General features: G+C 44.0%; 1 protein-coding gene across 3 annotated transcripts in view; it reads left to right on the top strand.

Annotated features, from left to right (window-relative positions):
• Window positions 1–26,893, top strand: part of MGAT4A (alpha-1,3-mannosyl-glycoprotein 4-beta-N-acetylglucosaminyltransferase A) — a 126,097-nt gene that overhangs the window by 94,187 nt on the left and 5,017 nt on the right. For all 3 annotated transcript variants that reach the window (XM_075916644.2, XM_075916656.2, XM_006137401.5), the window contains exons 10-15: window positions 2,535–2,665; window positions 6,157–6,264; window positions 6,677–6,870; window positions 19,829–19,907; window positions 23,445–23,511; window positions 25,013–25,125. In XM_075916644.2, coding sequence (XP_075772759.1) covers window positions 2,535–2,665; window positions 6,157–6,264; window positions 6,677–6,870; window positions 19,829–19,907; window positions 23,445–23,511; window positions 25,013–25,125 — 692 coding nt within the window. The remainder of the gene's footprint in view (window positions 1–2,534; window positions 2,666–6,156; window positions 6,265–6,676; window positions 6,871–19,828; window positions 19,908–23,444; window positions 23,512–25,012; window positions 25,126–26,893) is intronic.

The raw sequence follows: 26,893 nt of genomic DNA, 5'->3' as shown, positions 1-26,893 counted from the left end.
ACCACACTTAAGTTGCGGCCCTCATCATGTACTGTGAGTATCATTGTGGCCTCCGGGGCATCCAAAGTTGAGTAGCTCTGGCATAGAGAGTACTCTTATTAAGTTTGCAGATGATACCAAGCTGGGAGGAGCTGCAACTGCTTTGGAGGATAGGGTCATAATTCAAAAAGATCTGGACAAGCTGAAGAAATGGTCTGAGGTAAATAGGATGAAGTTTAATAAGGACAAATGCAAAGTACTCCACTTAGGAAGGAACAGTCAGTTTCACGCATACAGAATGAGAAGCGACTCTCTAGGAAGAAATACTACAGAAAGGGATCTAGGGGTCATAGTGGACCACAAGCTAAATGTGAGTCAACGGTGTGATACTGTTGCAAAAAAAGCAAACATGATTCTGGGATGCATTAACAGAATTGTTATGAGCAAGACACGAGAAGTCATCCTTCCGTTCTACTCTGCGCTGATTAGGTCTCAATTGGAGTATTGCGTCCAGTCCTGGGCACCACATTTCAGGAAATATGTGGAGAAATTTGAGACAGTCCAGAGAAGAGCAACGGAAATGATTAAAGATCTAGAGAACATGAGCTATGAGGGAACACTGAAAGAATTGGGCTTGTTTAGTTTAGAAAGGAGAAGACTGAGAGGGGAGATAATAGCGGTTTTCAAGTATCTAAAAGGGCATTATAAGGAAGAGGGAGAAAAATTGTTCTCCTTGGCCTCTGATGATAGAACGAGAAGCAATGGGCTTAAACTGCAGCAAGGGAGGTTTAGGTTGGACATTAGGACAATTGGAGAAAACTTCCTAACTGCCAGGTTGGTTAAAAGCTGAAATAAATTGCCTAGGGAGGTTGTGGAATCCACATCTCTGGAGATGTTTAAGAGCAGTTTAGATAGATGTCTATCAGGGATGGTCTATACAGTACTTGGTCCTGCCATGAGGATAGGGGACTGGACTCGATGACCTCTCAAGGTCCCTTCCAATTCTAGTATTCTATCATTCTGTAGAAGGTGATAATATGCAGGAGAGCCCAGCTCACCAGCCGCACGGTTTCACACGGTTCTGCGCTCTCCACGTGCGCAGATCGCTCTGCGCTGGCTCTTCCGGGTTGTAATCTACTCGCCACAGGCGAGTAGATTACATTATTTGTCGAGCCCTGATAATAGTTACTAGCAAATTTTCCACTTAATTTTTTTTTTAATCCCACCCTCTCAATTGCCCACTTCTCTATAGAAACAGAAAATAAATATTTTGAATACGGAGAAATAATCTTCAGTATAGTATTGCAAATAGTTTACAGAAATCTGGTCCCCTTTAAGTTTGACTTTTGTATTCTAAAGCTCTCTGTTCTTGGAATTGTTGAAAATTTCTGTATTTATATGGAGGTTTTTTTATTATGTAAATTGAGTGTTTTAAAGATGTTGTGATTTGTAATTCCATAAAGAGTTGTTTTATGAAGTCGTCTTGTTTTATAGAGTTTTATAAAACTTGTTGACATGCCCTTTTGTGATATTAGCTGTGATTTCTGAGTGAGAGACAGTAATACAACTTGCCTTGGCACAAACAAGGTAGACTCTACGCCCGCGGTCACCAATAGGTCGATCGCGATCGACTGGTCGATCGTGAGGCTTTGACCGGTCGATCGCGAGGCATCCTGTCCGCCCCGCCCCCATTTCCCTTTCACCCCCGAGAAGCCCCACTACTTACCTCAAGTGAAAATGGAGGTAGTGTCGGCTTCCCGGGGATGGACAGAATTCCCGGAGCTTAGTGCCACTTCCGGCGATTCCGGAAGTGCTCTAGCTGCTCTGCTGAGTGTACTGCGGGAGGGGGAGCATTGGCTACCTGCACCGCACAGGAGGGGTGAGTCAGCACTGGGGGAGGCACGCACTGGTTTCCCTCTGGGGAGGGGGGGAATCCTGGGAGGAGGCAGATGCACGGGACTCTCTGCCTCCACTGGCACCCCACTCCCCAGCCATAGAACTCTGTCCCCACTCCCCTGTCCCCAGCTACAGAATTCTGTCCCCACTCCTCTGTTCCCAGCTACAGAACTCCGTCCCTATTCCCATCCCCATTCCCTGAACTCTGTCCCCACTGGCACCCAGTCCCCTGCTGCAGGACCCTGTCCTCTGCCCTCCCAACACCATGTTCCCTCTCCCCTGCCCCCAGCCGCAGAACTCTGCCTCCACAAAATGTATAATTATAAAACCTTCATTTTAGATTTAAATATCATGAATAAAAAACAGACCATTTATTTCATAACTATAAACACGTGATTTTAATTTTATATATCGCATAATTTAAAAATAAACCATTTATCAGAGTGTGTAAGTAAGGGTTGGGGATGGCAAGTGATGGACAGGAGGACAATAGAGAGGGCGGGGCTTCAAGAAGGGGCAGGGCGGTAGATCTTCGCCTGTTCTGAGATTTAAAAAGTGATCTTGGGTGTAAAAAGGTTGGAGACCACTGCTCTACGCTCATGATCACCAAAGAATTGTTTCAGAATAACTATTATTAATTTAGAATAATATCTTTACAGGTAAAATGTTCCAATCTCCAGATATCACTCTTATTGTAGAGTTCATATTTATGTTTTATAAGGAGAAACCTATTGATTGGCTCTTAGATCATATACTCTGGGTGAAAGTCTGCAACCCTGAAAAAGATGCAGTAAGTTCTGTTTTTGTTATATAGCTTTCAATGTTTCTTCTTGATAAAGAGCTTTGTTTTCTGTGAATCTGAGTAGTAGTATGTGATGTACTGATTCTTTTCATGGTTCCTTCATATCCCAGCACAAATCTCATTCTATGATTAAATCTGAATCTGTAAGAGTTTTGGAGATCTCAGAGAACAAAGAAATGGTTTTCTTCGATTTCTTAATATTTCAGATTTGAGGTGCCTAGAAATGCAGTTTTGGGAAAAAACACTTTTGTGCCTATAGTCCTAAAACATTAATATTCTGCAGCTAAAACATTTAAGACCACTTTAATTTTTAAATTTCTGGTACTTTTGAAGTCAGGAAAGTTTTTCCATTGACTTCAGTAGGTGAGGATTTCACCTAAGTTTTCTTCATCTTTAGGCTACCACATACCTCTGGAGGTAGATCTTGTAGCCAAATAGAGTGTATTTCATGTTGCCACATCAAAAGTTCTCTGTCCAGTGAAGAAGCATTACTGACTAGTCCCATTAAGAGTCTCCTCCAGGTCTCAATAACCAAAAGAATGATGGCTATACTGTGTGAGACTTTGAAAGGGAATGTGGGGGAAATCTTTGAAGTCCCCTGAAAAAATATTTAAAATTACTTACTAAAATAAAGTATTTACATATATTATAAAATAGCTGCAGGTCTTTTAAATACTGGAGACTCCTTTTGTAAGAGGGGCAGTTTTTTAAACAATCACAACTTTATGGTTCAAGGTTCTAGATTCCTCATTATCTTTATCAGAGGGGTAGCCGTGTTAGTCTGAATCTGCAAAAGCGGCGAGGAGTCCTGTGGCACCTGATAGACTAACTGAAGTGTTGGAGCATAAGCTTTCATGAGCAAAGACCCACTTCGTCAGATGCATTCGTCAGATGCAGTGCCACAGGACTCCTTGCCTCTTTTGCTTGTTATCTTTGGCACTTAAGAGAGCCATTTTGCAATTATTAGTACAGGCAGTCCCCGACTTACGCGGATCCGACTTACATCGGATCCGCACTTACGAACGGGGCTTTGTCGCCCCAGAGGTCGAGGTAGCGGATTGCTACCTGCGAGCTCCGGGGCGAGAGAGCCCCGTTCATAAGCTGCTCCGGTGCCCCTGGTCTGCTGGAGACCGTCTCCAGCAGACCAGGGGCACCGGGCGGGTTCCCGCGCTTCTGAGGCTTTGCCAGAGCAAAGCCTCAGAAGTGCGGGAACCCGCCGCTGCTGCCGCTTCAGTCGCGGTGCCTGTGGTCTGCTGGGGACCGTCCCCAGCAGACCACAGGCACCGGGACTGAAGCCGCAGCCGCGGGGGTCCCGCGCCTCTGAGGCTTTGCCAGAGCAAAGCCTCAGAGGCGCGGCACCCCACTGCCGCTGCGGCTCTGCTCCCGTATCCCTGGTCTGCTGGGGGGGGGGGGGGCGCGGCTAGTGTGCCCCCTCCCCCCCAGCAGACCAGGCTTTTGTTTTGGACCCTGGAGCAGAGCAGCTGGGGCGCTGCCAATTGGTCCTGCAGCGCCTTCTGGGCACTACTGGACCAACCCGGCAGCACCCCAGCTGCTCTGCCCCAGGTCCTGATTCAGCCGCTGCTGGTCAGTTTCAGCAGTGGCTGAATCAGGAAGCCTGGGGCAGAGCAGCTGGGGTGCTCCTGGGTTGGTCCAGTAGCGCCGAGGAGCAGTGCTACTGGAGCAACCCAGCAGCACCCCAGCTGCTCTGCCCCAGGCGTCCCCAAGTCAGCCGCTGCTGAAACTGACCAGCGCTGACTACAGGAAGCCCGAGGCAGAGTTGCTCTGCCCCAGGCTTCCTGGAATCAGCTGCTGATCAGTTTCAGCAGCAGCTGACTTGGGGAAGCTTGGGGTTCTTAAATTGAATCTGTATGTAAGTCAGAACTGGCGGTCAGTTTCAGCAGCGGCTGAATCTGGACGCCAGTTCCGACTTACATACAGATTCAACTTAAGAACAAACCTACAGTCCCTATCTTGTACGTAACCCGGGGACTGCCTGTATGCTTTGCACTAGTGCCTTGGATCCTCTAAAGAGAACTCTTATTACAACAAAAATGTTTTATATTCAGGGTACTATTTTGCATGTGTATTTGCCAGCAGAATGTTTCTAGGTTACAACTGCTTATTTTTTGTTTAGGTTTTTGTGTATTAAAAACTCTAGGGGTAAAATTCATCCATCAGTTAACAGGTACGGTGCAGCTGAACCACTTTAGTTCTGCTGCATGTGCATAACAGCTGTTGAGAGAATACATATAAAGTGTCTCTGTGTATAGCACGGTTGTCATACAGACCTGTATAAATAGAGAATATGGGAGTACATGAGCAGATTGCTCTAAACGGAACACTGTAGTCAGAGTATAATCCAGTTTTATCCCATACATAAGAATTAGATTAACCGGCACTAGAAACAAGAATTAAACATGAATCTTTCTCTGAGTTTTCTGCCCAAGTTTGATGTTTCAGTGTTTTCCTGCAAGTGCCATTAATTCCACTTTTTATCCCTCTGTGGTTAACAATCTCCACTTATCACTATGAAGCTATGGCTACACTGGTTTTTCCAGGGTACTGGAGGTATCCGGGGAAAAACTCCGCCGCATCCAGGGAACGCATCTGCTTTTCCGCTTTTTTTGTGAAAGAGCAGACGTGCTCTTTCAGAAGCCCTGTCTTTCTCCTTCTATGAGGAAGAAGGGCTTTTCTGAAATTAGGCCCAGTATAGGCGGGCCAGATTTTGGAAAAGCTTCTTCTGAAAAAAAAAAAATTGGAAAATTGCTTCGCAATTTGCATACCTTTTTCTGATAGATCAGTGTAATCTAGACTTAGCCTAAGTGAACAGAATTACTGAGCAATTTTGACGGGTCCAGTCGCTGGTAGATAGTGTGGATCAAAAGGAAAATCCCAATAGTCTTGTCACAGAGTGGAAAAGGGAGAGAAGAGAGCATACTGCCTGAGATTATACAGACTTATTGGTAATGTATCATCATGTGAAGGCAGGGCTATCCTTACCCATAGGCAAGATACACAGTTGTATAGGGCACCTGAAAATTTGGGACACCACTGGGTCTAATTGTCCATCCACCCACCTCTGTCATTGGGCATAGGGCCACCAGTTTAATAGTACTGCATAGGACCCTGTAAATCCCAAGGATGGTTCTGTGTGAAAGCTGTACAGAAATTACTTATTTGATTGGGAAAGCAGTTGTGGAGGGTTTACAGGCTGCCCTGCACTCTACCTACAGATTGGTAGATAATTTCTCATGTAGCTCCTCTGTACAGAGTCCATTTACTGAGCCTTTTTGCAAGAGGAGAAGAGGAATAAATTTTAACCAGAATGAATAACCCAATGATGTTCTCAGGGAATGAAAAGAGATAACATTAGGAACAAAATATATAGTTCTTGTTTCTTATCATTTGTTTTGGTTCATGAATTATAGATCATACAATTTCAATAAAAACTCATTGATTTTTTTAAATTTTATTTTAAGAAACATTGTGATCGACAGAAATCTAATCTACGTATTCGCTTCAGGCCTTCCCTTTTCCAACATGTTGGTCTGCATTCCTCCTTAGCAGGAAAGATCCAGAAACTCACGGTTAGTAGCTAAAACTTCCCTTCCCTTCCAGATAAGGGATTTTTCATCAGATGAGGAAAATTAAGTTTTTACTATAGTTTAACATTTTTTAATGTAATATATTATATACTCTTACTGGAAGTAAGCCTGATAAAACCTGGCTACCACAGAGTAGAATGCTTAATTCAACTCATTTTTTTATAAACTCCTTCATGTGTTCTCTCATTTTTGATCTCTAACCTTTTATCTGAAATACTATTACCTTTTAATTCATAAATACAAGGTCTGAAATATACAATGGAGAAAATGGATAATACATTAGTTGCCCTTTGTTTTCAATTTGTCTTTAAGTACTGTACTAGCAAAACTTAGCCACTTGGGAAAAGAGACTGCCCAGCCAGCTTAATAGCATGCTTGTCTTTCTTTCAATTAGGATAAAGACTTCCTGAAACCATTACTACATAAAATTCATGTGAACCCACCTGCAGAAGTTTCTACATCTTTAAAAGTCTACCAAGGACATACTCTTGAAAAAACGTATATGGGGGAGGATTTTTTCTGGGCTGTTACACCAATTGCTGGGGATTATATCCTATTTAAATTTGACAAACCAGTCAATATAGAAAGGTTAGTAATCACTTTGTCTTTTGGTCTCACAGCTAAAGACGCTTGCTGAATGAATATGCTTCAGGATAGAATTAAGGAACTATAACAAAAATGTAATTTTATATAAGGTATCAGGTTAAATGGATACTTTGAAGTTCAGTTAAAATTTGCTTCAGTCAACTTTGTTCTTTGTAATTGATTCTGTATTTTATTGAGTATATTCTGCTGTAAAACCTATTTCTGCAACCTTCTCTAGAAGTATAACATCTCTTACTCCTGCCAGTAGTTAAAAAGACTGCAAATGGAGTCTGTTCCAATCAGTTGAAGGTGACTTGTTTTCAAGCACAGTATTTTACTCCAACTTGATGTGTTTTTTGTATTTGTATCAGTGCTTGAATTTATGATTTAATATATTGATGCAGAGGAGTGCCCTTTTTTATTTTTTTTAAACTTTTTGGCCAGCTAAGGCAAGAAAATAATACTCTTTAAAAAAAATTGTTAATGAAGTAATTTTATTTGTTACTACTGTCCTCTCTTTAGTTAAGTTGGCATCTCTTCTGTTTGCTTATTTTCTTTTCACCCAATCTTTCTTGTACACTCACTCAAGACCTATGAAAGAAAATTTGTATATGGGGTATCTTTATATTCCCCTTATATTCTCCTTTCATGCATGTTATGACTTTCTGATACCCAGTTTTACAGACTCACAGTTTTGCAGTGGTAGTAACTAGTACTGGAGTAATCTGACTAGATGCTTTCCTTGTGGAGGATATCATAGGCTGTCAAGCTGCTCTTCAAAGCTTTTCCAATTGGTTAGCTTCTTCCATGGGTTGGCAAACTTCGCTGAAGACTCAGCATCCCCTTAACAGATCTTAAAGATCTCAGATTCCTTTGAGTTTGATATTTTCCTCACATTGTAATTTTTGCTCTAATAGGTCTGACCTATGAAATGCAGGTAATTTGAGAGGTGAAAACATTAAAAATTACTCTTTTGTTGCTTAGAAAAGTATTTTCTTCAGGTGTACTTGTTAGCCATGAATGGAATGTACCTTACAGGGGTACATACATGACACTTTATCAAATCAAAGTCAATAACTTTTACCTGTGGCAATAATATGAAATGGGCAAATTTCAGCTAGTGCAGTGTTTCTCAAAGTGGTTCACGAAACCACTTTGAGAAACCTGTTAACTGACTGTGCCGGTTTGTTTATTTGCTGGGGCCAGAGAGCCTCGCGACTCCTATAGGCTCTGTTTTGTTGTTTGCAGCCAAGGGGAGCCGCAGGAAGTGGCAGCCTGGCCCACGCCGCTTCCCACTGCTCCCATTGGCTGCAAACAGTAAAATGAAGCCAGTGCAAGCTATGACGCTCCCTGGCCACAGTGCCAGTGAATAAACAAACCGGCATGGCCAGTTAACAGGTTTTGCAACGTGGTTTCGCAGACCACTTTGAGAATCACTGAGCTAGTGTGTAGGAATTCAGTGGTAGGCTTTTAATCAACTTCAAAATGTGTTTCCAAGTTCCATGGACATGAACAATATTTTTTAAGCTTTTTTATCCATTTTTGAAAAAATGCACACTTTTGGAAGCTATGAATTTTGGGGAAGGGGATTGGAAGTAGTTGATCTTTATTTTGCTTAGATACTAGTTTTATTAGGATGTGTCATAGGCAACTGGGCGGTTTTGACAAATGCTCCAAACTTGCTAGAAAATGTCAAAAATAAACTTTGTGCTTCAAAAATGAACATGACTTAGACCAGGGCTACTCAACATGTGGCCCACGGTGCCTTGAGATGCTTCCCAGGCCACCTGCCTGCCTCATTGCAGTGGGTTCCAGTGGCAGTGCCTCCCTGCAAGCCAAGCCACACGGCACCACACTGAGACAGGCCGCATGTGCGAGAGCTGCCATCCGACGGGGGGATAGCAAGAGGTGGAGGCAGAGCACACCTGTCACAATGGCAGCACCTCCCCATGAGTGGAGCTGCACGGCGCAGCACTGAGCCAGGCCACGTCGGCGTGTGCACGGGAACTGCCGGCTGGCGGGGGAGGGGCGGCAGAGCAGACCTGCCATGTCGGCTGCAGCAGCAGCGCCTCCCCACGAGCGGAGCTGTGCGGTGCTGCGCTGAGCCAGGCTGCATTGGCGAATGCACAGGAGCTGCAGGGGGTGGCAAGAGGCAGTGGGAGAGCCAGGCAGTGAGGCACGTGGCAAGGCAGTGGCAGAGCTGGGCAGCAAGAGACGTGGCGCGGCGGCGGCGGAGTCAGGCAGTGAGGCTGGGATCTGAGAGGGCTGAGCTGGAGCTTGGGTAGGGTTACCATATGTCTGGTTTTTCCCAGACATGTCCTTGTTTTCACATGTGAAATCACCATCTGGATGGATTTTTTAAAAGGCAAAAAATGCCCAGGATTTTTTGCCCTGCAAAAGGGATCACGGAGGGGGAGGCCATGCCTTCAGAGCTACACATCCAGACCATTCACAACCGCTCTGTGCACGTGCCCCAGCACTTGGAGGGAAAAGCGCATGGTTCCAGTGAGACCCAGAGCATTACCCTGTGCTCCACTAGATTTATTTCCCTGTCTCTGTGGGAGGGAAAGGGCATTGAGTTAGTGCGGAGAGGCTGGTGGTGTCTGCTTCTGGGGGAGAGGAGGGACATTGGATTGGAGCAGGTGGCTGGCGGGTACCTGGCTCTAGTGGAGGGGAAGAGCATTGGGTTGGAGCAGGGGGATTGGGGTGCGTGGCTTTGGGGTAGAGCAGGGGCAAGGGGTTAGAGCACGGAACTTGGCATTAAAACTTCTGATTTTCCTTTCCTTTCTTGTAGGTATGCAGTGGGTCTGGTTAAATTTGGGGGTTCCATCTCAGATCTGTGAGGACTGTGGGAGCTGGTACTTGGGGAGGCGGGCAGGGGAAAAGAAGGGATTCTGGGAAGCAGGATTCCTGGGTTCCTTTTTTAACCATGCCACTTCTCCCCTCGGTGCCTTTAACTTCACATTGATTGTACTTATATTTCAGTAAATATTCTATTGACAGTTTGTTTGATTTGTTAAAATTGTGAAGCCAAAACAAAAAAGTAGTCAATATAATAGTCTTTTCTTGATGGGACTCAGAGAAAATAAGGTCCTTGTAAAGAAGCTAAATTAAATTTTTGCACTAGTCTTCAGTTCAGAGGATATGGGGGAGATATGAATATCAGAGCTGTTCTTTTGGGCAACACATCCATCCCAAATTGGTCTCTGTCAGTAGAAAAGATTTTTAGAACAGATTGATTAAACTGAACAATAAGAAGTCAAAAAGCAATGGGCTTAAACTGCATCAAGGGAGATTTAGGTTGGACATCAGGAAAAACTTCCTAACTGTCAGGGTGGTTAAACACTGGAATAAGTTGCCTAGGGAGGTTGTGGAATCTCCATCTCTGGAGATATTTAAGAACATATTAGATAGACATCCATCTGGGATGATCTAGATAGTACTGGGTCCTGTCATGAGGGCAGAGGACTAGACTCAATGACTTCTCAAGGTCCCTTTCAGTTCTAGTGATCTATGATTCTAAGTCACCAGGACCATATGATATTGACCTTAGAGTTCTGAAAAAACTGCGGTACTGATAACTACAGTATGTATCGCTGAAATCAACCTCTGTACCAGATAACAGAAAGATATTTAATGTAACATTAAAAAAAGGGGAGGGGGGCGGAAGGAGATCCTCACCAAAATTTCTTAAGCAAAATAAGCCGTCATGAGAAGAGGCAGGCTGTTCTCATGGATCAGTAACTGGTTAAAAATGTACAAATATGTGGGTCAGCTTTCACAATGTAGAAAGCAAGATTCCCTAAGGATTTGTACATGGTCCAGTGCAGTTGAGCATATTTATCAATGATCTGGAAATAAAAAAGGATGAACAGTACGACTACTGTCAATCATAATACGCTTATTCCAACACCTTGGCTTTCAATGAAATAAAGCCAAATCAACGCTGTCTCCTGCACAAAATATCCAATTTATAGGAGCATGCCTTGACTCAACGAGGGCCACCGCATCCCTCCCTTCGGACCATTTTTCAACAAATTGTGGCTTTGGTAAACACCTTATGATCCAGCCCCCACAAAACAGCAATAGAATGTCTTCGGCTGTTGGAACACATGGCAGTGTGCAATTTTGTTATCAGCAATGCTTGCCTTCACATGAGATGTTTACAAGGATGGCTGGTGCAGGTTTATATGCCCAATATCCACCCATTATCCAAATCTCTAGTCCTCCCAATACTGGTAAAGAAACCCCTGCAGTGGTGGCTGAGTCTACACAACCTTTATTCCGGAGTCCCCTTCCATCCATCCATCAGAACCATCCATCTCCATGATGACAGATGCATCTCTTACATGATGGGGTGCTCACCTACGGCATCAGACACCCCAGGGTCAGTGGTCCAGTAGTGACAAGAACCTACATACAAATGTCCTGGAACTCTGTGCAGTCAGAAATGCATGTGTGAAATTCCTTCCATTCATCGTCAACAGTCATGTCAGACTATATATAGACAATGTTGCAGCAATGTTTTATATAAATCGTTGGGGCGGGGCCCAATTTCGAGCACTTTGCAGAGAGGCCACAGCACTTTGGAACTGGTACCTGAAATACAACATAAATATTACTGCAGTGTACCTGTTGAACACCCTGAACACAACAGCAGGTGCATCAATCCACCAACACAACTGTAGGACCTGCATTTAGTACTGAACGCTTTAACTCACCTATCGAACCAATGGCCACCACCTCACTATTACACTTATCCATGAAAACCATTTTCTTCATAGCCATTACCTCGGTGAGACAAGTGGGAGAGATCGCAGCCCTAATGGCTGATCCTCCATACACCACGTTTTTAAAAGGCAAGGTCATTTTATGTACCTACCCCAAATTCCTCCCCAAAGTATGCTCATCCTTCCACCTCAATCAGACAATACATCTTCCTACCTTTTCCCCCAAACCGCCACTTCCTTCGAGATAAAGATGCACACCCTTGATCTGCGCTGAGCCCTCTCTTTCTACCTGCAACAAACTAGACCTTTTTGAGCGTCTCTGAAACTGTTTGTGTCAATAGCGAACCACAATGAGGTCCAGTCCTTCTCGTCACAGAGACTCTCCCACTGGATTTTGGACTGTATCACGCTCTGTTACTCCCAAGTAGAGGTGCCCAATACAGACAGCATAAAGACATGCTCAACTAGAGCCATCACTACCTCAACAGCATTCCTCCACATAGTATCCATAAGTGACATTTGTGCAGCTGCTACATGGTCGTCAGACCACATGTTTGCAAGCACTACACACTTATGCAGGGACCTTTCTCCAACCTGAAACGTGCTAAGGCGGTCCTTTCTACTGCATTTCTGCTAGATCCAAAGGCCCTATGTCCCTAATCAGGAATAGCTTTGTAATCACCTAATGTGGAGCACCACTGGAACATCTCTTGAAGAAGAGAAGGTTACTCATCTCAATAGTAACTGATGTTCTTCAAGCTGTGTCCCCGTGGGTGCTCAACAACCCTCCCTTCCTCTCCTCTACTTCAGAATTCTAGCCTCCTCACAGGCATCGTTCTGGGGTAGAGATGGAGCCGGGGAGGAGAGAGGGGGGCTCGCACATTGCGCAATGCCTGTCACTTAGGAGCGTATGGTTGCAGATGCATGCATGTGCAGCCCCAGGGACTGCTCAGAAATCTTCAATCTAAGGCTCGGTGGTAGCACACCGACCAAATGTGAAGCACCCACAGGGACACTCATCTCAAAGAACATCAGTTACTATTGAGGTGAGTAACCTTCTATTATTAACTCTGACCTACACTTCTCACAAAGAAAGTGATGGGATAAAGCAGCTTTTTACAGTTCCGTTTTTATGGAGTAGCTTCATGTTACATTTACAAAATAAAAAATTAATAGTACTTTTCATAGACAAACTTTTATTTTAGAATATCTGAACTTTTACATGTTTAAGTTTATAGCTAAAATGTTTTTATAGTTTTCATTTTTAAGAGGAGAATAATGTAGCAATTTTCACTTCAATTAGGAATAATATATATGAGCACAGGTGAGCTTTCTAGAATTTTAATGTTAAATAATGATTCTGAGGAAATTAAGTTGAAATAGGAGACAGATGAGACACTATTCCTAATGATTTTAGTAACAAGAAAAATGTCACTCAAGAAGGAAAAAAAATACATATTTTCAATGTTCTCATAGATTGTCACCAGTTAAATCCCTGGCTAGGTGTCTTAATAATTCATTAACCAAAAGCACATCTCTCTACACATCAGTCAGCTCTTGCAACGAGGAAAATGTTTTGTAGCTCAACTCCTCTTGGGCCTTGTGATTATTATCCACTGAGAGGAAGGCAAGCTTACTGCAAGATAGCTAGTTAAATGGCACACAGTATAAGAGCAACCACATTTTGATCTACTGTCAAATCATTTTATCTTTAAGAGAAATATAATTCTTATAAATCTGAGGTACAAGAATATACTATCATGCATAACTTTATATTTTGTATGCATTCTTTGATTATGGTAGTAGACTTGATCTGTCAAAGAAATTACACGTATGTATTTTTATTGAGGAAGAGAGATACATGAAAAGGATAATTTTGGAGGGAAGGAAGCCTAGTAATTCATTCAAGTCAATCATTTGTGAAAATCATACCAGCATCATGTTAACTTTCTGCGTGTTGCGGTATTGATACAGTGAAGCTTGATAATTGCTGTAAATGAACAAAATCACCCCCTACTGTTTAAATGTTAATAAAACAACAGGAAAAGAACTGCTACCATGGAATATTTTCAGCATTAATTTACACGGCTTGATGACTGTGGAGTAATTTCTTTGGTGATTGTTCCTAGCTCTGTGCTGCTGTCAGAAGTAATATTTGAGAGTTGAAATGTGATGAAAAATACTATGTTGGCTTCTCTGCAAGAGCATTTTATGCATTTGAATGTTTGAAGAGTTTCCCTTATGAAAAAATATTGGCAAGTGAGAGTGGTAAGAGAAAGGTTGCCTCAGTAAACTCCCACTGATGACTATGATGTTAGAATGTGTATGGATATCAGAATACATCTAAATGTGCTTTTTAAACAGAAATATCTTTCTGGGCTTCTTTGATTCTTTGGATGATTTTGGAGTTGGTCATGTTTTAAGCAGGCGGTTGGACTAAATGACCTCCTGAGGTCTCTTCCAGCCTTTATAGTCTGATTCTGTGCTGTAATTTTGTTATACATATCACTGAGACCTAGAGTAGAAGCTGAAATATGTACTCCTTGTATGTTTTTGAGATTTCATAGATATTTAATAAAAGGATTACAAGTTTGATTTTGCAGTCCTTAATCCAGGAAAAGCTCTCCATTAATTCCAAGAAGATTTTTTTATGTGATTAAAATCTGCAGATTAAGGGCCTATGTATGATACATTCTGTGTCTGTTAGCATTGTGTAAACCCCTATAATGAGCATTTAATAGTTAAAAAGAACACATTTTTTTCTTGAAGAGTTTACAGAGCCAATGTCTCTGGAGTAAATTCCGTTCTGATACTCCTGTGCCATTCCTGTTGTACTCTATGTATGCCATTGAAGTCAATGGAATTTGCATGTATTTGATAACAGAATTTGGTTCTGTCTCTTTCAGGGCCCTAATCCTGTTTTAGGAATTTTTGTTTCTTATCACTGTATCACTTGATGGAATTTCCATCAACTACTCGATTAGTCTATAGGGGGAGAAATTGTAGAACTGAACTGGGTTAGCTAATTCTGCTGTGGCTCCGCCTTTTAAATGTAGTAAGAGCCGCTTGGCTCTTGCTACATTTAAAAGGCAGAGGCACAGGACTGAATTGCGGAATGTATTAAAAAAAAGAAGCACAGCGTCTGGGATCAGGCAAGAGCGGGGGCAGCTGAATCCCGGCTTTGCCTGATCCCCCACCGTGCCTCTGCCTCTCATGCCCCACTACAGAGACTGTGCTTGAGGGGGGAGACTGGCTTTTAAGACAACTCCCCCCAGCACCGGCTCCTGCTCCCCTAAGTGAGGGGGAGAAAGTAGTGACTAGTCAAGTAGTGATTCAGCTACCTGATAAACTTATGCTTATCAGGTAATTGATTATTAAACTAGTCGCTTACATCCCTAATCAGGACTAGAGAGAACACGTTTCCTCTTTCTGTTAGTGAAGATTTTTTGTAAGGATCATTGATCAGCAAAAAAAATTAAAAAAAAAAAAAAACCCTTCCAGATTATGTGGATTAATGACAACTACTTATCCAGCTCTAGGCACAGTAAATAATAATAAATTAGACATTTAATGTCTGATTATATTAAAATAAATTGAGTGGGGTTTTTTCATAATTTTAGTTGATAATTCTTGAATTAGTTTTAACTGGGTCATGTGAATGTAGTGTGTTAGGTACTTACTTTACATTTCAGTTGAAATGAGGGCTTCAGTGTTCAAAGATTTTTCATCATATTTATTTAGATTCATTAAGAATAACAAAAGCCTGTTAAATTAGGTGTATTGAGATGTCATTTTTATAAGCAGCTGCCCAGACAATAATCTTAGGAAAGTAGTCTATTTTCTGTTAATATAAATGAATGGCTTTAATAAATTCCCAAGCTATTAATAGATACCATCTAGTGGTAAAAAATGCTGTTGTTTCTCATTCACATAGTGTGTGTTTTAAACTCAGTGTTAAAAGGAATGCTTGCAGTATTGCATGCTGTTGTACTTCGGTGTTCTGTACCTCAGTACCTTTGGCGGTCTGAACTGTCAGTGTTAGTCGTCTTGTCCAGATCGTCCTGGAACGCTTCTGACAGGACCTTTACGCCATCGGTGGTGATAAACTTTCGGCTGCGTGCTTAACAATCGGTACTCCCTTTATCTAGAGTGTTAGACCCCCGTGCACTTGGGTCAACACAGGAGATCTCTGAGAGGCCCCGGAAACGATAGATGCAGGCAAGGTTTGAAATCAGTCGAGCAGGTTTATTATCAAATACGAAGCTCTAACAGTTGGTAACAGTGATCAGTACAATGTTACACCACTGTGCGTTATGGCCTGCGTTGACAAGGTACCAACACCGAGCAGGCCTATTGCCATATAACAGATATTAACAGCAGTCAATCAGAGTTAAGCTATTGTGCATTCTGTAAGTTTAAGCAATGACACCTGCCGTTCAGGCGCCTAGTGCACCCGCCCTCCCCCCCTTCCCCCCCGGTCGGCCGGAGAGCACCCTTCGCAATGTCCTTTTATAGACAGGTACAAACAACTTACATAATTTCTTTACGCACCAGGTTATCACCTTCTGCTGCCTAGTTACCACCCCTCACCTTATGCAAAAGGGGCTTACTTTCTATTCGTCATCTTGTCAGGTCTGACCTGGGTCCTGAACCTAGGTCTGTATGTGCATTAGTTTTTGGGGAGTCTGTACCAAGACATTTCTTCTTAAGATGTTCCGTTACTCCCTTTGGCTTACAGTCTGTACTTGGTGCTTCCCTGTGTCCTTCCATGCTTCACCTAACTTACACAATCACACAGTTATCGGTAGGGCCTCTTTCTTGGCTCCTGTGTTCCTGAACCAGAGTCTTGCTTACTAGATTCTAGGCCTGTTGCTGCTTTCATGTTACAGGCCTCTATTCAGCCTGCTGACTCCATGTTACTGATCCTCAACTTACTACACATGCAGCTGTGTCATAGGTGCTGACTTCCAAAGATTTCCTGGGGGGTGCTTGTTGCTTTTTCCTGCCCTTGTTCTGCCCCCTCCTCCAAGGGGGCTCCATATTCAGCTGGTGCTTCCCTTTAGTGGGGGTGGGGGCACATTTGAAATGACCGGTCACATGTACAGACCTGGGGCCACCATGTGCTCTCACTGTTTCAAGGTACCTGGGGAGGTGCTTTGTCCTCCCACTATACCTATTCCCTCCCCCCACTCCCCAGTATGTTCTCCCACTCTCGCTGACAGGCAGGACTCTTAAGTGTGGGGCAGGTGGGGAGCCATTTTTAATGCCAGCCCCCCTCAGTCATTTCTCTGAAGCTGTGCCCAGCAGCTACCTGAGGCTTCTGCTCCCTACCCAGCTCTGCTTCCACAGACTTTCAGTGGGTGATCCCACTGCTTCCACTCCTGGCATGTGGGCCGAGCATAGCTCAAGTGTGCCTTCTGCTCTCCTCTCCCCCAGTGTTTCCAGCCTGCTGCCAGAGGCAATGTCGGGAGGAGGACAGGGACAAGCTGATAAGTGGGGCCAGCTGCTAGGAGGAAGTGCCGAAGAGTGGAGAGGCCCCACCAGTGGGTGCTCAGTATTAGTGTTCCCTCTAATTTTTTCCATCCAGGAGCAGAATAAATGTTATGTGCACCTAGGCTTGTGTGGATGTGCTGCCAGCCATAGGTGCTATGGTGCTCTGCTAACCTGTGACTTCAGGGGATATTAATTGGCCAGTTCATGTTGAATGATCTCTTATAATACATGCTAACTACTTATGCTAAACAATCCATTTTGCACTTAGCTATGATACTCAAAGTTCCTTACCTAGATCTGGTAGGAAATTAGGACATGTCTATACTATGAGAAAAGGTAAAATCTATCTTGGTCGATTTCTGGGCACCCAATTTTGAGAAGGCATGTCTTCACTATGGGCAAGAATCGAATGTTTTCCGAAGTAGCATGTCCTCATTCTGGAGCCTGCTGTTGACTCAGAGTGATGCTCATGGGTAGCTTAGCAGTCTGGGCTATGCTTTCAGTGTCCACTGGGTCTAAAACTCTGCTGCAGGTGGTTAGAGGGGTTCATGTCGTCTGTGTCCCATAAGGCACTTCTCTAGTCCTTCCCCTCTTGCACGAGATAAAGGGGACACAGTATACTCGTGCCTTTTGGTGCCCTGATTGCCAGTGTGGATGCAAGAGTACAGCAAGCATGGAGCAGTGTGTGCTGGGAAGCATTGTGTGTCAATCATGTGTGTCATGAAGTGACTTGTGTATGCTTTTGAAGTAAAGCACCGTGTTGCTCCACCCACAGGAGAACGAGCACAAAGCTTGACATGACACAGAGACCCTGCTCAGGCAAGGCCTGTCACTCATGCTAGCACAGTTACCAGTCAGTGTTATGGACACAGTGCAACACTGGTTCTGGCATCCATAGATGAGCTCAGACTACTGGAACTGCATCGTCATGCAGAGATGCGACAATCAGCAATGGCTGCAAAAGTTCCATATGCGGAAGGCCATGTTCCTGAAACTCTATAAATGGCTTGCCCCTACCCTGAGGTGCCAGGATACCCGCATGAGATGCACTCTGACCAGGCAGAAGTGTGTGGCAATTGCCCTATGGAAGCTTGCCATGCCAGGCAGCTACTGGTCAGTCGGGAATCAGTTTGGTGTGGGGAAATGTACAGTTGGGGCTCTTGTCATACAAGCAGCCACCGTCATCAAATAACATTCTGCTATGGAGGGTTATGACTCTGGAGAATGTGGACACCATGGTGCAGGGGTGGGCAATAATTTTTTGCTGGGAGCCACACAGGAAGGGGCAGGACATCAAGTAAAAGGGGTGGGCACTGAGCGGAAGGGGTAGAGCCAAGATATTTCCGGGTTCCCCACCCCCAGACAATGATTGGTGTAGGGGTGAGGGGAGTGCCTTTGCCCACCCCACGTTCCCCCAAAGTGCCCATGCCCCTGATGTGGGAGACTTCCCTCACTCCACTCCCTGGGCCAGTTAAGGCCTGGGGGCGGGGGAGCATGCAAAGCTTCCTCCCGCCCTGCTAGGAGCAGGCAGTGCTTTCAGGTGCCACATGCTGCTCACAGTGTGGGGGCAACGCGGATAAGGCTTTGCATGTCCCCCAGGCCCTAATTGGCCTGGGGGCAGGGGAGCAGCAGGGCCTCCGCGGGCCGGATCCACCCATTTGGCAGGCCGGATCCGGCCTGTGGAGGCCCTTTTGCCAACCCCTACCATAGTGGATGATTTTGCTACAATGGACTTCCTAACTGCGGTGGGACCATAGATGGAACATTCCGCATCCTGGCCCCTGACTACTCTGCCTTGGAGTACATCAACCAGAAGGGGCACTTCTCCATGGTTCTGCAAGCACTGGTGGATCACAAGGGCCATTTCACTGACATACACATGGAATGGTTGGGAAAGGTTCATGATGCACGCATCTTTCAGAATGCCTGCCTCTTCTGAAAGATGCACATGATGAAGAGCAGGAATACAGGAATAAACTTCACTGGCCCCATAGGCCGGTGCAACAGTCTTGGTAGCGTGGACACATCATTTAGAAAATCGATCATAGGCGGCTCAATTTGGTGTAAAGTCCTACTGTACATTATAGTTATGAACACAGATGTGTAAATACAATTATGCTAATAAACTATGTAGCCTTGTTGTTGGAATTTGTGATTTTGGTTAGTGCTTATTCAGTAGCTTTTGCTATGATCAGCAAATTTCCATATGACGACAACAGCATTTACCATATAGCATTTTTCATCTGTAGATGTCAGTCTGTTATGGAAGGAGTTTAGTATTAATTTTGCAATTGGGAAAGATGGGTTGCAGTGGGCTATGTGAATTGCCAATAGTTACAGAACTGGTCAGCAGCAGAGCTAATAAATTGAATTTTCCTGACTCCCAATCCTATGTTCTATTAAATGGACCATGTTCCCTCCCAGACCCCTTTGTCGTACAGGATAACTCTAAGGTGTCAAGACCAGCTTTATATGACTCTTTTCCTAGGTATAAGTTCTAGTAATACTTAAATCTGTTTAAAAAAAAAAAACCTTTGGTCACTTTTTAAAAACTCAGTACCTTCCATTAAAGCAGAACTTTCCTGTACATTAGTGTGTGAAACTAATTTTCAGTTGATTTTCATAGTTGCACTGGGATCATCTTCCAGTGGCACTTCCATAATATTGTTTAATGTTTCTTATTAAGCCAATAGTGACTGAGATGTGCAGACCATTTATGTTTAATTTTGTATTTACAGATACTTATTTCATAGTGGCAACCCAGAGCATCCAGGAGATATACTGCTAAATACTACAGTAGATGTTCTGCCTTTTAAGGTATGACTATATTAATATCTCTCCTTTTTACATTAGAGTGAAAGCAAAACTCCTAATTTCTAATGACATCATTGGGTTGGGAAAATATAGGTGTCTGTCTTATTGGAATAGAAATAATGTGATAAGTTTTCACTTTACTTTAAACAGACCTTATTAACAAAGAGCAGACTTTCATTCAGAGTAAAGTTTGGTAAAAGGGAAATAGGTAATCTGGAGGAGGAGAGCAGCATTTACTTATCTACTTTTGCTTAGTAGCTGGTACTTTATATTTTAAGAGTTGGATTTTGGAGGAATTGACTTCACTCTGCTTCCCCATTTTTCATCCACATGCTGTCCAGTCCTAATCCGAACTACCAGTACACCTCGTTCCACGAGGAGTTCCACGAGGAGTACCGTGTCTGAAGATTAACATGATTATTCAAAATTATATCAGATCAGTGATCTTCTTAGTATTGTTCTCTACCCTACCTGTCTCTCTCATAAATCCTACCTTCAACACTCGTGAGAAAATACTTCACAATTTTAATCAAAACAAGATATTCTTTTTTCCCATTTTCTTGTATTGGAAGAGGCCAAATGTATAAACATATTTTTAAAAGTGAAACTTAAAAAAGTAACTTATCAAAATGCAAATGTTATTTTAAGAGCTGCATTATTTCATACTGGAAATATCTTTAGCCATATTCAGAACCAGCAAAAAGAGATACAAAACAGAGTTGAACTTGCTAATATTAGAATTCAATTTAGCTCCTTATCTTTATATTCTACTGGGTAAAGCTAATTTGATTTAAGTTTGCAAGCTTTATCTTGGAAGTCGTGTGGAAGAGAGAAAACATTTCAGACAGGAGCAGGTAAAGGGTGTTGTAAATCAGATTGTATCTTGATCTCCCTTTCCCCTTTATCATGTTTACAGTTCTAAACATTATTAAAATTAATTTTAATAGTTTGCATTTAATCATACTTTTTACATATCTAAGTAAAGCTCCGAGATGTACAGAAAGACAACTAGAAGTCCATAAAAGGGGCTAAAATGCAACGCCAACTCTTGTGATTTTATCGTTTGTCTTGCCATAGTGTTTTTCTTAAATCCCTAGTATCTTGAGTCAAGTGATTAATAAGGATATTCGCTTTTTTTAAAGGAAAACAAAAAATAATATTCTAGCCCTTGTGATTAGAGAAAAGTTTGAAAAAGTGACCTGAGGACTCGTCTACATGTGGATATCCAGAAAAATTAATCCGAATTAACTAAAGGTGTGAATTTGAAGTGGATTAGCTGAATCACATTCACTTCCAAAGTGAATTAAACTACATTGCATTAAGGCTGCTTTAATTCTGAATAATTAATCCATATAGGGATTTAATGTGCTATGTAACTAAACTACTTCAGAATCATGTTTTAGTAATTTTGATTAATTTTCCTGGATGTCCCCATATAAGTTAGCTACTGGTGTATTGCTCAAGAGTTACAAACCTTTTGAAACATGTTGTTTGTAGAACAAGCAGTCAGCCCCATCATGGTGGGTGAATGGTATCTGATCCTGCTTCCTGAAACTGCAGATGAGAACAAAAACCATCTATAGAAGTACAATGAACATATCTGATTTATTTGTGTATATATCAGGAAGATTGGCTAGACCTTTTTTAAGATTAACATATGACATGTGTCATGAATTAGGGCCCTACCAAATTTATGATAATGAAAAACTCTTAAAAGGGAGTTGCAGGAGAGGTGGTATCATAGGGCTGTTGTAGGGAAGGTTGCAGTATTGCCACCCTTAATCCTGTCTTGCATTCGGAACTGGGCAGCTGCTGACTGAGGACCCAGCTCTGTAGGAAACATTGCAGAAGTAACAGTGGCAATAACATACCACGCAATTTTTACGTTTGTGCTGCTACTGGTGATGGCAGCAGCTCTTCCCTCAGAGTTGGGTTCATGGCCAGCAGCTATTGCTCTCTAGCTGCTCACTTCTGAAAGCAATGCTGCCACCAGCAGCAGCAAACAAATAAGGGCACCAGTACCACAATCTCCCTACAATAATCTTGCAACCTCCCATAACTCCTCTCTGGGACCACTATAATTACAACACTGTAAAACAGGTTGGCAACCTATGGCTCGCAAGGCAAATATGGCTCACACGGGAACCAGATATGGCTGTCTTGAAGCTCAGGCTCAGACCTCCCTTATTCCCCTCCCCCCCTCACTCCGCAGGGAGCCCGTGTGCTGGTGCTACAGCAGGCCTGGACAAAACAATTAAGCCTACAGACACAGATTCCCCTGCTTGACTCGCCTCCACACACTGCTCAGAGGAACATTTGTGGGGCCAAACTGTGAGTGGGAGAGAGGAGGGGAGTGGTGCTTCATTACTCCTTCCACCCCTAACACAATCCCATTGGATGGCTTCTGGCCAATGGAAGCTGCCTGTTTCAAGAACAGGCAGCACATGAAGCACCAATCCTCCCTCCCCTCAAGCTCTTATTAACAGAGCACATGGCCATGCAGCGTAGGCAGGGGCAGGACAGGCTCCTGAGAAATGTTCTGCGTTGCTGCTCTGGTGTCTCATTGCTAAGTTTCCCGGGTAGATCCTGCCTCTGTCACCCCAGCCCACCCCTTCCTCCCTTTCCTCAGCCCTCTGCCTCCCTCCCACATGAGCCAAACCCTCCCCCCCTCCTGAGCCAATACCTCCCCTCAGACTCTGCATCCCAATCCCCTACCCCACATCCCAATCCCCTGCCCCAGATCATAGTCCCCTCCTGCCCTAGGTCATAATCCAAACCCCTGCATCCCACTTCCTTGTCCTAAGTCACATCCCCATCCTGTCCTAGGTCACAGTCTAAATCTCTGCACCTCAATCCCGTGCCACAGATCACAACTGCCTCCTTCACCCAAACTCAGTGGCCACCAACCCCAAAAAGGTTCCCCACCTCTGTCATAAATAAAGACAATGTTGAAACCTTTTGTGCTGGACATAATATTTTACTCTATTTTAAAATGAAGCCTGGCTGACACACCCCCAGTTGGGGCCCAACCCCCATCTGGCTGCAGCATCATAACACTCCTGCAGTCCCCCCCACACACACCAACCCCGAGCCCATCATACATCTGAACCCCCTGTCCTGAGCCCTTCATACCCCCACATCCTCAGACTCCTGCACCCCCACATCCCTAGTCCTGTCATAAAACTCCAGCACCCCACCCATACACCAACCCTGTCCTGAGCCCATCATATATCCCTGCCCTAAGCCCCTCATACCACAGCCCCCTGCCATAACGCTCCTGCACCCCCCCACACCAACCTTCTGCCCTGAGCCAATCCTACATCCAAACCCCCTGCCCTGATCCCCTCATGAATCCCAACCCAGATTCCTACACCCCCACATCCCTAACGCACTGCCATAAGATTGACAGAAGGCTGCTGATCCCTGTTGTAAAAATTCACATTTGAATAGCTGAAATGAAACATTTTGCTCTAACTTATAAATGGTTAGGTATATGCTGAATAAGTGTTCTAATTTTGTTTCGTGACTGTTTTATTTTAGAATGAAGACTTGGTATTAAGCAAAGAAACCAAAGACAAACGTTTAGAGGATGGTTATTTCAGGATAGGTAAAACTCTTTACCATAGAATAGTGGTGTTGATTCTTTTACAAATGAAATAGAAGTGTTTTATTACTACGTCAATTAGTAAAAAATTGTTTTAAAAGCCTTCATATGTTTTCAGTCATTCACTTTGGGTAACTCACCTTGTAAATGTTACTTGCCCTTTTCAGTTAGATTTACTGAACAAGGTAGGGATGTCAATGAGTAGTGACTAGACAATTAACCAGTAAGCCTAGGCTTATCAGTTAATCTTGTCAACTACTCGCATTCCCCCCCTTGCTGCCTCTGAGTCAGTGCTAGGAGGAGCTGTCTTCAAAGGAGGCTGGGGGGCAGAGGAGGCTGTCGCAGGCCTGGGCCTGCCATGGGCAGAGGCTGCGTCACGGTAGTACCCCGTCTGCAGGGGTCCAAGCTTCCCATGGACAGAGGCTGCTCCGCATGCTGCCTCTGTCCACCTGTGGACAGAGTCTGCCTTCCACCCCATGCTGTGGCCCCTGATATAGGGCAGCAGGCAGCCAGTCCGTATGGGGAGCTTTTTTAAAAATTAATATAGAGGCAGCAGCGCAGGGTGGCAGGGAGCTCCCCGGGTGTGGGGCCGGAGTGCACTGGTTGCCAGCCTTGCCCCTGGAGACTATAGAATAGTTGTGTAACCAATAAGATTTTATGTGATTACATGGCTATTCAAATACCTGATATCTAATATTCCTAGGACAAAGTGAAAAGGATTTTATTAATCACTTTTAAAAGTATAGCTAAAGTTTTCATTTTAGTCTATTAGTACCCTTTACATCATCATATTTATTCATCTTGATATACTCAAAAGTTTCTACCAGTAGGGAATACCAATATCCAAGGCTCGACAATTACTGTAATCTACTTGCCCGTGGCGAGTAGATTTTAGCCCGGCGTGGCCGCACAACACGGTCTGCACATGCGCAGCGTGCGATTCCGCGTGGCTGGTGAGCAGGGCTTGCCGCCACTTGGCGAGTCCTGCTAATATCTATAAATGTTGAATGTAGTTTGAATATACTAAATATGTCAAAATTTAAAAGTTGGTTGCCTAAAACTAGACCTCTGAATCAACATTTAGTTTCCTACCCAAAAATGGCTTGATTTTTCAGAAGTATTGAGCCCCCTACCCAATGACACTGAATAAGATTTTTAATTCCTTATTAGTGCCTCTGCTGCATAATCAGTTTTCTGAGGATATATGTACTGCAGCATTTGCCAATGAAAAGCTGAAGCTGGAAGCAAAGAGCTCAGACATTATGGCAGATTTTTGGGTGGTGGTATAAGGTTCTATCCTCCTACTATTAGGTTTAAGCCAAGCCAAAACAAAACCCTCAACCTTATTTATGGTGAATTACTGCAGCAAATTCATGACTATAGCATTGAAAATCCATTTATTGAATTCACTATTGAATTCACTATTTAGAAGTCTTTCTACAAACTAGATCTCATATTTGTCTGGAGATTGTTTATTCAGGATATGCTTTTGCTCATTTTAAAGGTAAATTCGAAAGTGGTATAGCAGAAGGGACAGTTGATCCAAGTCTAAACCCTATTTCATCACTTCGGCTTTCAGTAATACAAAACTCACCAGTCTGGGCAATTCTGAATGAGGTGAGATTTTGTATCCTTTATCCCTGTGGTCACCAACCCGTCAATCACGAGGCATTCCGGGCCCCCCATTTCCCCTCACCCCCAAGAAGCCCCACTACCTACCTCCAGCGACAATGGAGGTAGTGGCAGCTTCCTGCTGGGTGGACGGAAGTCCTGAGCTGTGTGTCACTTCCGGGGGTTCCGGAAATGTGCTGGCTGCTTCCTTGCCCCAGGTCTGTGGCGTGCCGGGAGCTTACTTGGAGGGAGTCCCTAAAGGCGCACGCTGGGACTTCCCTTCTCTACAGAGGAGTGGGGGGAGTCAGCCCCAGAGGGGATGCATGTGCGGAGGCTTCCCTGCTCCGCGGGAGGCGTGTGCCAGCCCCACAGGGGGCATGGGACAGGGCTTCCCTCCTCTGCGGGGGGAACGGGGGACCCGCAGGAGGAAGTCCTGGGAGGAGGCAGGTGCAGGGGACTCTGTCCCCCCCTGGCACCCTGTCCTTCCCCTCTTTCCCCCCCGGCACCCTGTCCACTGCCCTCAACTGTAGAACTCTGTCCCCAATGGCACTCTGCATCCTGCTGCAGAACCCTGTTCCCTCTCTCCTGACCCCAGCCAAAGAACCCTGCCCCCACTGGCACCCTGTCCCCTGCCCTAGCACCCTTCCCTAGTACCATGTTCCCTGCTCCCACCAGCACAGTTGGGGCCACATTAGTGAGGCTTGGGGTTTTTTTGGAGGAGTTATTTTTTTGCATCTCACTTGTGTGGCCCCAACTGAATTTTTTGTGGGTTAGTGACCCCTGACTCAAAACAGGTTCCCCCCCTTCTCATAAATAAAGACAACGCAGAAAATTTTTGTGTTTGACATAGTATTTTATTTAAAAACGAAGCGTGGCCAACAAACTCCCAATTGGGGCCAAGCTCCCATCTGGCCACAGCATCATAACAATCCTGGAACCCTCTTTTCTCCAGACCCTAGATCTGAGCCTATCATACACTGGAACACCTTGCCCTGAGCCCCTCACATACCCCAACTCAAATTCCTGCACCCTCACATCCACAAGCCTATGGCTTGCTTAGTATCTCAACACTGCCCGGCATGGACCCCCCTCCTCGAGCCATAGTCCCCTTCTCTACCTCTTCCTGCATCCAGATTTCCTCCCAGAGCTTGCACCTTTCACTCCTTCCCACACCCAAATCCCTCATTCCCACCCCAGAGCTTACACATTCTGTCTCAACCCAGTGTGGGTATGGCTAGACTGCAGAAGTTTTTCAGGATTCCAGAGATATTCCAGAAAAACTCCTCTGCATCCAGGGATGCGTTTATTCTTCCGCTTCTTTTAGTGGAAGAGCAAACATGATCTTTCGGTAACCCCTGTATTCCTCTTTCCACGAGGAATAAGGGGGCTTCCAAAAGAAGGGGTTTTTCTGACATTTGGTCCAGTCTAGACAGACCAAATGTTGGATAAACCTCTTCCTACAGAAGAATTGAAAAAAAAAAAAAAAAGCAGCAGTATAAGGGTTGGGGATAGCAAGTGATGGAGAGGAGGAGAATAGAGAGGGCGGGGCTTCAAGGAAGGGGAAAGGTCTTGGGGGAAGGATGGGGTGGTAGACCTTGGCTTGTTCTATCATTTAAAAAATGATACTGGGTGTAAAAAGGTTGGAGACCATTGCTTTATCCCTTTTAAAATCAAAACATCAAATATGAGATGTCTGTTAATTGCATCAGTATATTTGAAGCTAAGAATTTTGAATTAATTACAACGTTTTTTCCCTTTTATAAAACTTTAAGAA

The sequence above is a fragment of the Pelodiscus sinensis genome, chromosome 1 (assembly GCF_052426305.1).
Source record: "Pelodiscus sinensis isolate ZL-2025 chromosome 1, ASM5242630v1, whole genome shotgun sequence".
NCBI lineage: Eukaryota > Metazoa > Chordata > Testudines > Trionychidae > Pelodiscus > Pelodiscus sinensis.
Note: the sequence above shows the minus strand (reverse complement) of the source record. Positions and strands in the feature narration are given on the sequence as shown.